Genomic DNA, 15053 nt, shown 5'->3' with positions numbered 1-15053 from the left:
TCACGTGCACAGCACGTGACCACTTTAATGACCCCTTTTTTCTTTTTTCTTTTTTTCCCTTTCCCTCTTCTTCCTCGATTTGCCCTTTTCTCCCATTTTTCCCTACTTTATTGAACACTAATTTGAGAACAACAATAATCCCAAAACTTCAATTCTTATCCCGGCTAGAAATTACAATGGAAGTGAGTCGAACAAGGGTAAGGTCACAATCCCACTTCATTCAATTTCAAGTTTACTTTCGCAAATTGAAATTAATCTTTGTTTGTTGTACATTGTAGTTGCGCAAATGTATGAAGAAGTGTAATTGCGGTCTTCCTGTTGTGGATTGCTCTTCACTATTTTTACAGACTACCAAATTAGCTATTTTTGGAAAAATATTGAAACTTTTTACTACTTTGAAAGAGACAGATGAGGAAGAGAGTTAAAGCCTTATCTAATGAAAAAATTGTGGGGTTAATCGCCTGCCACACCGATTATCGCCATTAATTCCTTTTACAGAGTTTCACCAATAATGGGGTAACTATTAGTCACATCAGAAGAGTTGAATGGGAAATAAGGTAGGGAAAAATGGGGGAAAAGGGCAAAATCGAGGAAGAAGAGGGAAAGGGAAAAAAAGAAAAAAAAGGGGGGGGGGGGTCATTAGCACGTGACTTTTTTTGGTCGGAAAATTTTGGTCAACGCCGGAATTCGGACAACAGACCTTATTCATATAAGGACCTTTTGTGCCACCTTTTTCATAAAAGGACCTTCCTCACAAAATCTATCTCAGTTATTCTGGTAGAGTTCAAGAGTGTACAATCTAGGTGTAATACAAAGCTAGGTTGGGAGGTTCCGGGACTTGTACAAGTCCTTCTAGCATTGCTAAAACCATCCTCATCGTTGGCCTTAGATTAGGATCATCATGAATACACCATAAGACAATCTTGAGCATTTTCTCTAATCTTTCCCTGTCATTAAGTGCCTCTGTATCGTGGTTGACAAGTTCATCAATTGTTTTCATCTCGTAGCAGTCCAAGGCTCGATCAGTGAGTAGTACAACACCTTCTTCATTATTTCCTGTTTGCACATTCATCTGACAACAAATAATCTCTAGTAACAAAATCCCAAAGCTATAAACATCCACTTTCGTCGTGATTGGCATATTCTTGAACCACTCAGGGGCAACATACCCTCTTGTTCCTCTTGCCGCGGTATTGGTTTGTGTCTGGTCCAACCTCAAAAGCTTTGCCAATCCAAAGTCTGAAATCCGAGCACTGAAATCATCATCCAGCAGTATATTCTGTGGTTTTATATCACAGTGGATGATCTGAGTGTTGCAATGCTCATGCAAATAGAGGAGACCTTGAGCAATCCCTAGTGCAATTGGCCACCTTTTCTCCCAAGATGGTCTAGGGGTTCCACAAAGGAAGTCAGATAGAGTGCCATTACTCATAAACTCGTACACGAGCAACCAATGCTCACCTTCCACGCAGTAGCCGATGAGCCTGGCCAGTTTCTTATGATGTGTTTGACCTATGGCATTCACTTCCACCTTGAATATGTTTTCAGCATCTTGTATAAGACTGTCCAATTTTTTGACTGCAATAAAAGTTTGAGAACACGAAAGTTCTCCCATAACGCCTTTGTAAACCACACCAAAATCCCCACTTCCTAATTCTTCCCTGAATCCATCAGTAGCATCAGTGAGCTCCTTATAACTAAAGCTAGGAACAATGTATGTTTCCTGAATTTTGTCCCTAATGCCCTGCTTCGGTGTTTTACAGTCAAAAATGAATCGGATTCCCTTTAATATAACACCTAACAAGATAATAATGGAAAACCCGGAGATACATAGTAAAATAAGTAGTATTTTGTTTAAGCTCTTGAAAGATTTATTGCTGCCAACAACAGGTTTAGGCCCTGTTCTTTTGAGCTTCTGGGCAGGGCAGAGCAGAGCAGAGCAGATTTCAGCAGAGCAGAGCAAAGCAGAGCAGAGCAGAGCAGATTTCAGCAGAGCAGAGCAGAGCAAAGCAGAGCCGAGCAGATTTCATTAATATTAATATTATTATTATTACTAATATTATTATAATTACTAATATTATTATTACTATTATTATTATTATTATTATTTTTACTATTATTATTATTATTATTATTATTATTATTATTACTATTATTACTATTATTACTATTATTACTATTATTATTATTATTATTATTATTATTATTATTATTACTACAATTATTATTATTACTACTGCTGCTGCTGCTACTACTACTACTACTACTACTACTACTACTACTACTACTATTATAATCATTAAATTTTATTATTAAATATTAATTATAATTAATAATATTTATATTATTAAATATTAATTATATTATTATTATTAATATTATTATTATCAAATATTAATTATGTTATTATTAATATTATTTTTATTAAATATTAATTATATTATTATTAATATTATTATTATTAAATATTAATTATTATTATTATTAAATATTAATATTTAATAATATTATTATTATTAAATATTATATATTATTATTATTAAATATTAATTATATATTATTATTATTAAATATTAATTATATATTATTATTATTATTAAATATTAATTATATATTATTATTATTAAATATTTATTATTATTATTAAATATTATTTATATATTATTATTATTAAATATTAATTATATATTATTATTAAATATTTATAATTATTATTAAATATTATTTATATATTATTATTATTAAATATTAATTATATATTATTATTATTAAATATTTATTATTATTATTAAATATTATTTATTTATTATTATTATTAAATATTAATTATTATTATCATTAAGTATTAATTATTTATTATTATTATTATTAAATATACATTATTATTATAATAATTCAATATTAAGTATTAATTTTAAGCAGAGCAGAGCAGGGCAGAGCAGAGCAGAGCAGATTGAAGCAGAGCAGAGCAGATTTCAGCAGAGCAGAGCAAAGAAGAGCAGATTTCAGCAGAGCAAAGCAGCTCTAAAGAACAGGGCCTTAGTCAGACCACTATAATTTCTCACCTTGATGAATGCAGTTCTTTCGACAGATCTGTCGCTCTTCCCGTTGGTGAGTGGTAACTTCTTTTTTCAGCAATCTCCGTTTTCTTTGTAAATTGCTACTGCACACAAGCAATCCAGCAGGCACATATTCCTGCACCAATCAATGGTTACATTCTGATAACGCTCGTAGTCTGACAATGGCCAATCCACACTCTGCAGCACCTTCATATCAAATTGATGATTTTTCTGTGATGCCTCATCACAGCTTTGCTGGACAAATTTCGGATCGCACCCACTCATCTCATCGTTTGGATCTGAGAGCGTGTAATCCGGAGGACATATGCAGTGTGGTTTGCTGTCATCTCCTACCTTGCAGTAGCTATTGTAGCCACACACCCCGCTGCCTGTTTGCTGGTAAAGAGTAGTACATATGTTACTGGGGGCAAAGCCCTTAATTAACTAGACTCCTGAATGAGAAGAAGGTTTTGGGTAGACATAATGTCTTAATACGCCATCGTAATCAAGAATCACCATCTGGTAGAACATATTTTCAATGGATTTTTCATCAAAAAACATGTTTATAAGAATGCTACCATTTTTTGCTATAAGGTACATGAAGCCAGACTGATTGAACACCACCTGGTGTCCTAACCCTTCCATTGTGTTCGTGTAATCCCAATAGTCGGAGTTTATACTAGTGTATAGAGGGAAATTTGTAGTGAATAATGAGAGGTTTCCACTCTTTGTTAGCTTAAACGAGAACCTGCCACCGGAATAATTGCGTTCTTTATAACGAGCAATGAGCTGCCCGCCTGGGTTCAGTACCTGTGTGGGAAAAAGAGTGTCAGTTGGCTCATCAAAGCTTTGCCAAAGTGTAGCAGAAGCCTGAGTCGCCAGCACCAAGTTGCCAGTGTTGAGCACGGCAGCATAAGCGAGTCTTTTACCATCACTGCGTTCAGGTAACTTAGCTCTCCATATCTCTTGGCCACTAGGGTCGGTAAGTATTAGGCCTTTATCAGTGTTTAATTCTACTTTTGAACCACTGGGTAAAGGTTGATCTCTGTTGGCAGACCATGTTATGGTTTTTTCAGGGACTTGATTGAACCAAATGGCTAAGAGGAAAGTTCCTGTAGGTTCAATCTTGTTGTGAAAACCGAAAGCAAAGTCATTAGATGGAGACGACCATGATGAAATGGCACCTCCAGCTGTGAGGGATGAGCCTAAGGTTATGTTTTGGTAAGTTAGAGCCACAGTATTTAAAGGGAGAAAAAAGAACACATAGATAAAATCAAGTCGTATTGGTAATGCCATGCTTTGCACACTAAGGTAGCTTAGCACACGAAAGATAGTTTTCTTTTTTATTTCATAAAGGATGGACAACAATGCGAAGTGCTAGTGGAGAATGGACAACAGTGGGGAGTGCTAGTGGAGATTACGTTGTAGAAACGCTAGTGTTGGAAATATTGGTATGCTATACTCAAGTATTTCTTTGATGAATTCCTTTAGAGACTTGGTATGACTTCATAGCTAGGCCCTGCATTTACATTACGCAGTGTCCGTGACCACACAAATCATAGATGTGCAATGACAGAAATTGAATTGACTTGAAGACTTTTCTTCAATGGAAATTTAATAGCTGATGGTTACAGGAAGACAGCCAAGTAGCCAATCTGTACTATCTTTGATACTAGACAGTAAATACCATCTATACAAATGCAGCCATCTAATACGGGGTGTTACATATAATCACATGGGGCATCAAGTTGGGTACTAAAACATAACTTCAAAAGTGAAGGATGAAATGAAGCAGAATGGACTGATTTCTTGACTTGGTCAGAGCTACTGCATAAATAACCTAATGAAAAAGTATGAGGTTTCATCCCTATATACAAGAATTTGAAACATAATTTTCACTTCCTAATAAGCTTAAATAAATAATGTCCCTTTTAAAAAAAAAATAAAAAATATCTGAGAAATATTCAACTTGAAGAATTCCTGCATCTCTTCCACTGTTATCCCATCTGAATTTTATTTAACCTGAAACCCCAACCCCCTCTTCCCAGCCAAAAAAGTAAAGAGAGAACGCACCGATAAAGGGGTAAATGATGTAGGAAAGTTGGAACCTTCTAAGCATGGCAGTATCATTACTTGAGTTAATTTATATTTTCTTCTTTCTCCCATTTCATATTATGGCTCAACCTTACCAAAACATAACCTTAGGTTCATCCCTCAAGGCGGGAGACACCTACTCATCATGGTTATCTCCATCTAAAGACTTTGCTTTTGGGTTCCAGGAGATTGAACCTGCAGGAAATTTTCTCTTAGCCATTTGGTTCAATCATATCCCTGAAAAAACCATAACATGGTTTGCTAACAGAGATCAGCCACTACCAACTGGTTCAAAAGTAGAATTTAACACTGACAAAGGTGTTAAATATTGGGGAAAATAGTTCTCTCTATATTTCCATTGTATTTTCCCATTCATAATATTTGGCCACATTACAATATATATAAACAATAGGAATAACTAACCCTAATATTCCTTATTATATTAACTTCCTAAATCTATTCACAATATATATTATATATATCTTTTCACAATAATATCTCATATGACATTATTCTCATAATATCATATCACAATATACATTCCTATGATCCTATCTCAATACCCTCCCTCAAGTCGGAGGTGTAGATCTCGAACATCCGACTTGGACAATAAAATAAAATCTGCATCATGTCATCATCAAGCCGCAATATGTAATCATCCTCCTTCGAATAATCACAAATATAATCCTCTTGAATTTGATCGAACACTTGATCATGCCACGTTCTTCATCTTCATTAAAATCATCAAATTTCACATATTGGACGCAAATAATGAATAATGCGTGCATTTGATCACTCATCTTACACGAATTCTCGTGTTTAAGGTTATTTTATTCTCTCAGTACTTGATGAGAACGCCATTCTTTTCGAACCCATCAATCAATCTAACGAGAACGTCTATCTTTTCGAGCCCGTCATATTTTTCTTCTCCTCTCACACGTTCTCGCGTGTTTAAGGTTTTTCTCATTCTTTCACACGAACTCTCGTGTTTTTCATCCTCTCCTGATTAAGGGTTTTTTCATTCTCTCCTCTCACACGAACTCTCGTGTTTAAGGTTCTCTCATTCTCCCACACGAACTCTCGTGTTTTCATCCCACGATCTCCCTAGGCTCTTGATACCATGTTAAATATTGGGGAAAATAGTTCTCTCTATATTTCCATTGTATTTTCCCATTCATAATATTTGGCCACATTACAATATATATAAACAATAGGAATAACTAACCCTAATATTCCTTATTATATTAACTTCCTAAATCTATTCACAATATATATTATATATATCTTTTCACAATAATATCTCATATGACATTATTCTCATAATATCATATCACAATATACATTCCTATGATCCTATCTCAATAAAAGGCCTGACACTTACCAATCCCAACGGCCAAGAGATATGGAGAGCTAAGTTTCCTGTCCTTAGTAATGGTGAAAGACCCGCCTATGCAGCAATGCTCGACACTGGAAACTTTGTGCTAGTGAACCAGACTTCTGCGATAATTTGGCATAGCTTTGATGAGCCAACTGACACTCTTTTGCCCACACAGGTACTGAACCCAGGTGGGCAGCTCATTGCGCGTTTCACAGAAAAAAATTATTCAGGTGGAAGATTTGCATTGTCACTAACAAACATTGGAAATCTTGCATTATACACCACAAATTTCCCTCTTTACAACAATTTAAATTACAACTATTTGGATTACAAGACTGAAGGGTTCGGACTCCAAGTGGTGTTCAACCAGTCTGGCTTCCTGTACCTAAAAGCCAGAAATGGTAGCATTCTCAGCTTGTTCTCTAATGAAGTATCAGTCGAACAAGAGTTCTACCAAAGGGTGATTCTCGAATACAATGGTGTCTTAAGACATTATGTCTACCGAAAACCACCGCCTCATTCAGACAGCAGTTGGTCAATCAAGAGTTTCACTCCTGGTGACATTTGTACAGCAGTTACACAGCAAACAGGCAGCGGAGTGTGTGGCTACAACAGCTACTGCAGGTTAGGAAATGACAACCAACCACTTTGCATATGTCCTCCAGATTACACACCTTCAAATCCAATCGATGAATTGAGTGGATGCTTCCCAAACTTTCCTCGACAAACCTGTGAAGGAAATACACATGATGAGAATTACTATGTTATGAAGGTGCTGCGAGCTGTGGATTGGCCACTGTCTGATTATGAACACTATCAGAATGTTTCCATTGATTGGTGCAGAAAGCATTGCCTGATGGATTGCTCTTGCGATGTAGCAATTTTCGGAAGAGACGGGGACTGCAGGAAAAAGAAGCTACCACTCACAAATGGAAAGAACAGCAGCTCTGTCGATAAAACAGCGTTCATCAAAGTTAAACTTAATGATACTGTCAGCAAAAGTCTTCATTCTAAGCAACCAAACCGGGTACATTATCTTCTATTAATTAGTCCTTTCGAAGTTTTGGCCATCTTTTGTTTTACTAATTGCAGCATTTTTGGTATAAAATTGAATCATTGGAGCTCCCTAACCCTTCTTTCCCAAATCTCACTCTGCATTTACCACTTTCTGATGACTTTGTTAAACAATCTGTTTCCTTTTTTTGATTTAATACCATTGATTTTGCAGCATATAATAAGGACATTAGCTGTTATTATCCTTCCTGTAATTGCTGTAATTGTGACAGCAATAGTTTTCATAGCTTGTTATAAGAATGATCAAAGGAAAATGAAGCGAATTTGGGAAATCAAAGGTATGTATTTTAAGGAAGCATTTGTCAGTTGCAATAGACTTCATCTTGAAAAATTAGCAGCTAAGAGTTTTAGAGTCTTTATAGAGGATAATGGTTTTAGACTAATTGCATCAGATCTTAAAATGATTAAGAACTTTTCAGTAGCTCTGACAGAAATCAATGATTTCTTTTTTATTATTTGTACCAAGATTTTTATTAGTCATAAAAAAACAATGTAAGATGGCATAAAGCCATAAATTCTTGCCTCTATTATCTAAAATATTGTGAGGTAAATGCTGTGTTCTGTGAGACTTATTTTTCACTTTGTATGTTCATTTATGCATACTAAACAGATGACGCAACTAGAACTGAGAGTATAGAGTCATGCTTTGAATTCAGCTTTAGTACAATAAGAGCTTCAACAAATAACTTCTCCAGTTCCAACAAGCTTGGACAAGGCGGCTTTGGTATAGTTTACAAGGTAACCTGAGATGTTTGTATAAATATATTGATTCAAAACAATTTCATGTGTTAGTATTGTGCAGTATCTCGGTATCTATTAATAGCACACATACATACAGGGTAGGCTTCCAAATGGCTGGCTAATTGCTGCTAAGAGACTGATGCGTCACTCTGCACATGGTGAAGTGGAATTTAAGAATGAAGTGAAATTAGTGGCCAGACTTCATCACAACAATCTCGTTAGGCTCATTGGATTTTGCGTGCAAGGGAATGAGCGGATCCTAATCTATGAATTTGTACCCAATGGAAGCCTAGATTTTGTCTTATTTGGTAGTTTCTCCAGCTTTTGAACTTTACTGTATGTTATTTTATTGTCACAACTAAAATGAGTGTCATATAAGTGTTACATAAGATATAGAAAATGTCTCGTGTAATTAATTGATGTTTACTTTTCCTATTGTAGTTACTAGTTAGTCTCCATTGTGCAGTAGGCAATGATACTTATCAAATTTGCATTTAATTTGCAGATGCTATGAGACGAGAACATTTAACTTGGGAGATTCGATACAAAATCATACAGGGCATAGCGCGTGGAATGCTTTATCTTCATGAAGAATCTCAAGTGAGGATTTTTCACCGTGATCTCAAAGCCAGTAATGTTTTACTAGACGAAAACATGAATCCTAAAATTTCTGATTTCGGGACTGCAAGACTGTTTCTCGAAGATCAGACCAGTGCTTCCAGAATTGTAAATACATAGTGAGTGCCTTCTGTTAAAGCCAGAAAATTATTGCACAATTTTTAACAACATTATCAGCTGGCCTGAATCTATCTATTCCTATAGCTTTCTGTTCATAGCCGAAGCATATTTTTCCTCTCTTGCTGATAACTGATTTTACACTGCAGTGGTTACATGGCTCCTGAATATGCAAAGTATGGGAAGATATCGGTAAAGGTTGATGTGTTCAGCTTTGGTGTCTTACTCTTGGAGATTGTCAGTGGGAGGAAAAATAGTACATCTCACAGCCCAAAACAGATGGAACACCTATTAAGCAAGGTGAATATAGACAGCTCTAGAAATTAACAACTCTCATCTAGTTAACAATGCAACATCTGAACACACACACACACACACACACACACACACACACACACACACACACACACACACACAAAAAAAAAAAAAAAAAAAAAAAAAAAAAAAAAAAAACCATATAATAGATCTAAAAACCATTTTGTTAAGCCAAAAATCAGCATACATTTGATGCAGATCATGCTCTTGAAAGAACATATAGTCAAAAAAAGTAAAAGTACATAAAATTCAAAACATACTCCATAAGCTTTACCAATGTTTTGGCTTTACCTTCAAATGGCATAGCTGAAAACCAAAGTAACTCCAATTTCAAACTGTTCCTAAATCGAAATGCTAATTCATCACGGTTTAAATTTGGATTTTGTGTAGATAACTTAAGCATTAAGCCTTGATTCAGAGGGAATTAAATGGCTGTCACTTTAATTTCTATTGCTATTTGCTAAGTGCTCTAGCTGTATGTTCTTGCAGTCATGGAAACTTTGGACATCAGGAAAAGTTCTGGAATTGATAGATCCTATATTACTGAAGACAGAATCTCCAGTGGAAGAGATAACAAGATGCATCCATATAGGGTTACTGTGTGTTCAAAAAAACGCGGCTAGTAGGCCTACCATGAACTTAGTTATTCTAATGCTTGAGTGCTGTTCACAGTGCCTCCTACCTCCTTCAGAACCAGCATACCTTATTGATTTTGGTGATGAAGACGCACCAAATGTGCCAGTGATCTGGGATCATTTATATTCACCAACTGCTTTATTATCAGCATCAAGCAATAGCACCTTGTCGATTAATCAGGTGTCAATCACTGATCCATACCCAGAACCACGATGAAGCTGCTGTAAGAAAGTTGTAGTTATTCCATGATTAGGAAAGTAAATGAGTAGCAAACAACTGACTTTACAATTTTATTATGGCTGTCTTTGAGTTGTATCTATAATACATATATAAATCCATCATCACATGCAGATCTACTAAGACCTGATAACCAATTATGAAGAAATGGTATCCTGCTCTATAGTTTTAGATAGAATTATATTAAAAAATATAATAATTCTAGGGACTGAAAGAAAAATTCTTATATATTACTGTAATAATTTAATCTGAATGAATAATACGGAGCAGAATTTAACAAAGAGTTTCTATCTATACAAGATAGGTACGGAAGTATCAAAGAGAAGATAAGAACTTATTTCAAGAAACTCTATTCTATAGAGTCATAAACTCATAATCTTACCTAAGAATCACTTTAATGACACGCCTACTGGCTAGATATATGCTTCTTAGAATAACCCATAAAGCATGTTATTGACCTTCCAATCATCAATCATTTGTTATGCTATGTTCTTCTTGCTGATAAAATATCTGCAACTCGCACAAGATTGTACAGCATGCAATAGGCCTTGCTTATCACGGACTAAGCAATGAACATATTGTTCTTGGGACAACCTCTTACAGCAAAGTAGTACATCTATCTCTTGAGTATTCTATATTCCAACCTACACAAGCTCTTACAGCAAAGTAGTAAACAAGAGTATTATGAGGTTGGACAAGGGAGTTCAGGAACTTGACAAGCCCATCTAGTATCGCTGCAAACATTATCATTGAGGAGTGTCTTAGATATGGCTCATCTCAGACCGCATTCTTCAATGTTCTCTTTATTCTTTGCTAGTCACAAGGAGCCTTCACATTATTGTTGCCAAGATCATCAATTGTTTGCATTTGATAGAAATCAAGTTCAATGAAAGTGCTTTAGTAAATGTACTGGATGTTATACCACCCACCTGAATTCTACCCTTGTAGCTCAATCTTACTTTGAGTCCCTGAATCCATTCATAGCATAGTGCTTTAGTGGTTAATTTCTCATCCACCTTTAGTCTTTTCCCTGAATAAAAATTGTCCTTTCAAGTGTCAACTGTCAGCAAGCAGAAATGTCATATTTCCAATTTGTGAGTGGTAGCTTCTTTTTCCGAATTCCAACTGATCCTTCTTCGACGAAATTATCAACTTTGCAGAAGCAATTTCTATTGTCTTGCTGACAATAGATAACAAACTTCCTCCATCCCATAATACCTTACACCTAGACTTTTTGTGCTATTCATATGCTTACTTTGACCATATTTTTAGTACAATATATAAACACCAACGTTATTATTCTTGCTAAAATATTTACATATATTAATGATCTTTGCATATATTAACACCAATGTTATAATTCTTGCTAAAATATTTACAATAGATAACCAATTTTTTTATTCTTGCTAAAATATTTACATATATTAATGATCTTTGCATGTTGACAAATGTGTCTAGTCAAAACGGATACGTTTTTGTGTAGATATGAAACACCTTAATGAATATAGATGATCTTAAATCTTAATTAATACATCAAGGATTTGATTCACAAAACTGTAAACGTTGACTGTTGAATTTCTAGATGAACTGTTTATAAACATAAGGATAGTGATTTCTCTATATACCTAAGTTTCCTCTTCATTATAACTGAATTGGTATCTAACAGTTTGAATCTTCCTTAACTTATCCAATCAATATGTGGAAACATAAAGATCGTGTGATTTTTAACTTAGAAAAATCATATAAGAAAATTTATTAGTACATGAATTAGGTATTCTGTTTCCTGTTAGGTGCAAAACTGATTGAGGAATAGACGTATACATAAATGTAGCTCCATTATTAAACGTAATATTCTTCGAGCAAAGTCAATTTAGAATGGCGCATGATTTAAACTGGTCCAACCTTCTGAAAACAATTTTGAGCCTTAATTTTCATTGGACTTGAAAAATGACATACATCTATATACTTTTATAAAGTTTAACTTTTATAAATGGGTTTTCCATACCCACTATACATGATATGTACCATGGAAAGCTTGCTTTAATTAAAAAAAACAGAGCTAAAATAAACAAAGCTTACTGCATTTTTTTTTTTTTTTCTGCTGTAATAACAACAGTATCACCATGGTTTTATCAGTAAAATTACCTTGTTATATCTGTTTTTCTTTTCTAATGTGCTTCGTTATCTCTGCTCAAAGTTACAACAGCATAACCTTGGGCTCATCTCTCATTGCTGGGGATATCTCTTTGCCTTGGGTATCTCCCTCCAAAGACTTTGCTTTCGGGTTTCAGAAGATAGAGTCTGGAAGTTTTCTGTTAGCCATATGGTTCAATAGAATACCCGAAAGGACCATAACTTGGTCTGCCAACAGAGATATTCCAGTACCCAGGGGTTCGAAGGTGGAACTTACTGCAAGAAGCTTGATACTTACTGACCCAAGTGGGCGCGAGGTATGGAGAGCTAGGCTGTTGGCTGGCAGCAGCAGCAGCAGAGGAGTGACACTTGCCTCTGCAGCTATGCTCGACACTGGAAACTTCATGCTGATGGATCGAGCTTCTGCTGTACTTTGGCAAAGCTTTGATGAGCCAACTGACACTCTTTTGCCTACACAGACGCTGAATCAAGGCAAACAACTCATTGCAAGTTTTTCTAGAAAGAATTACTCGAGTGGCAGGTTCTCATTCAACTTGGGATATAACGGAAATCTTGCATTATACACCACAGATTTCCCCCTTTTCAACACACTGAACACCAACTATGAGACGTTCGCTGATCAGGGATTCGGAAGCCTGGTGGTGTTCGACCAGTCTGGTTCACTGTACCTTGCTGACAGCAATGGTGGAGTTCTTGTTGATATCTTTCCGAATGAGATATCACATGAAAAAGCTCTCTATCAGAGGGTGATTCTTGAATATGACGGTGTATTAAGACATTACGTGTACTCAAAGAGTGCATCTCGTTATGGTGGCTGGTCAATCAAGTCCTTTACTCCAGACAACATCTGTACTGCTGTCATACAGCAAACAGGTAGCGGCGTATGTGGTTTCAACAGCTACTGCAAGTTAGGAGATGACAGTAGACCACACTGCATATGCCCTCCAGGTTACGCACCCTTGGATCCAAACAATGAGATGAGCGGATGCTATCAGAACTTTCCTCCACAGAGTTGTAAAGAAGGATCACAAGACAAAAATCAGTATGATTTCAAGGTGCTGCAGGACGTAGACTGGCCGCTTTCGGACTACGAGCATTATCAGAATGTTCCTGTAGAATGGTGCAGGGAAGTTTGTCTAACAGATTGCTTCTGTGCAGTTGCCATTTACAGAAATGGAGGGGACTGTTGGAAAAAGAAGGTTCCACTATCAAATGGGAAAAACGACACCTCTGTTGACAGGATTGCTTTCATTAAGATAAGGATTTAGATCTCTAAGTCTTATGAAGTATAATCCAACTGCATTGTGGTCTACACAATATTTGCTAATGCAGCTTAAATAAAATTCTAGTAGTATTTTGGGATGTTACATTCTCAAGTTGTTATGGTTACAAGGTTATTGAAATTGTAAAACGAATAAAATCCTGGCTATTGGGGTTGATTAATGATTCATTATAATAATAAAGCTATAATATATTTTCACTAATTGTCAAAGTACCACCGACAGTTAGACACCATACTAATTGCAAATGGAGATATCTTCAACAAAAATACTAAATAGGTCTCTTGTATGTACGATGATTTTTATCTTTATTTTATAAATTAAATCAAGTGGGAGATTGTGGTGTCCCTTTGAAAAGACTTTAATATCCCTCTTGACTTATAATAAAAAAAGAGGTTAAACAATAATTCTGCATTTAAATTTTTTATCATTCAATCACTAATCATCAATCAATTATTTTAATCAGGGCCGACTATAAGGGGGAGCAGCTTGAGCGAAGGCTCAGGGCCCCCCTTTTGATGGGCCTCGCATTGATAAATGAGGCTGAAGACTAGAACTCCATTGAAGCTATATACACCGAGCTTCATCTTAGAAGGAAAGTACTTAAGAAGAGAGAGAGAAAGGAAAAAGCAGATGACAGTAAAAAAGAGATGGTGAAATTTAATGTGGGCCCATAAAAAGAAGTGAGAAATTTTTACTCTATTATATCATCATCAGATCATATTCATCACTCATCACTTGACACTTCATCAATAATTATGTTATTTGTATTGTACTCTGTATTATATACTTCATAGCTATATATTTATATAATTATACTTTGTATAAGAATACATCAATACTATATTTCTTATTTGTAAGATCTTAGTATCATCTGGAATTTATTATATACACCCGGGTGTACCATACACCCGGGTAATTTGCTCATTTAATAAATGAGCAAATTTTTTGCATTCATTCATCAAATGAGCAAATATTAATGAGCAAATTACCTGGGTGTACCTTAAAAAATGACCCCATTTTCTTTTTTTCCACAATTTCCTTCCAATTTCTCCTTCTCTATTCTAATCCCCAAATGACACAAATCAAAATAAGGGAATTTGAGGAAAATCATGGAAAAAAAAAGGGGGGGTCATTTTTTAAGGTCACATGAGAGATCAATATCAGAGAAAAAAGTCAAGTATTGCCGGATTCCGACCTCAAAGTCCCTGCAAACAACAAAATAAACTTATAAGGTCATTTTAGACCACTTTAAACATATAAGGTCCTTCCAAACAAAATAGTGAACACATATGTCCCTTCCAGACATATATTCCTTATTATTAACATTATAATTTGTAAGCTAGTTGT

General features: G+C 35.2%; 1 protein-coding gene and 1 pseudogene across 1 annotated transcript; one reads left to right on the top strand and one right to left on the bottom strand.

Annotated features, from left to right (window-relative positions):
• Positions 1 to 799: 799 nt before the first annotated feature.
• Positions 800 to 12332, bottom strand: LOC145592251 (G-type lectin S-receptor-like serine/threonine-protein kinase LECRK3; annotated as a pseudogene).
• A 108-nt stretch (positions 12333 to 12440) lies between these two features.
• On the top strand, positions 12441 to 13691 carry LOC145592250 (G-type lectin S-receptor-like serine/threonine-protein kinase LECRK3). The gene has a single exon (XM_081648703.1). It carries the CDS (start codon positions 12441 to 12443, stop codon positions 13689 to 13691), a length of 1251 nt encoding a protein of 416 aa, XP_081504829.1.
• Positions 13692 to 15053: the final 1362 nt, after the last annotated feature.

Source organism: Chenopodium album, chromosome 18, assembly GCF_948465745.1.
Source record: "Chenopodium album chromosome 18, dcCheAlbu1.1, whole genome shotgun sequence".
Taxonomy (NCBI): domain Eukaryota; kingdom Viridiplantae; phylum Streptophyta; class Magnoliopsida; order Caryophyllales; family Amaranthaceae; genus Chenopodium; species Chenopodium album.
The sequence above is the reverse complement of the archived record's forward strand: the minus strand, read 5'-3'. Positions and strand labels throughout refer to the sequence as shown.

What these genes read in the sequence shown, in the direction of transcription:
- LOC145592250 (XM_081648703.1), top strand. Translation starts at nt 12,441, where the DNA reads ATGTGCTTCGTTATCTCTGCTCAAAGTTACAACAGCATAACCTTGGGC.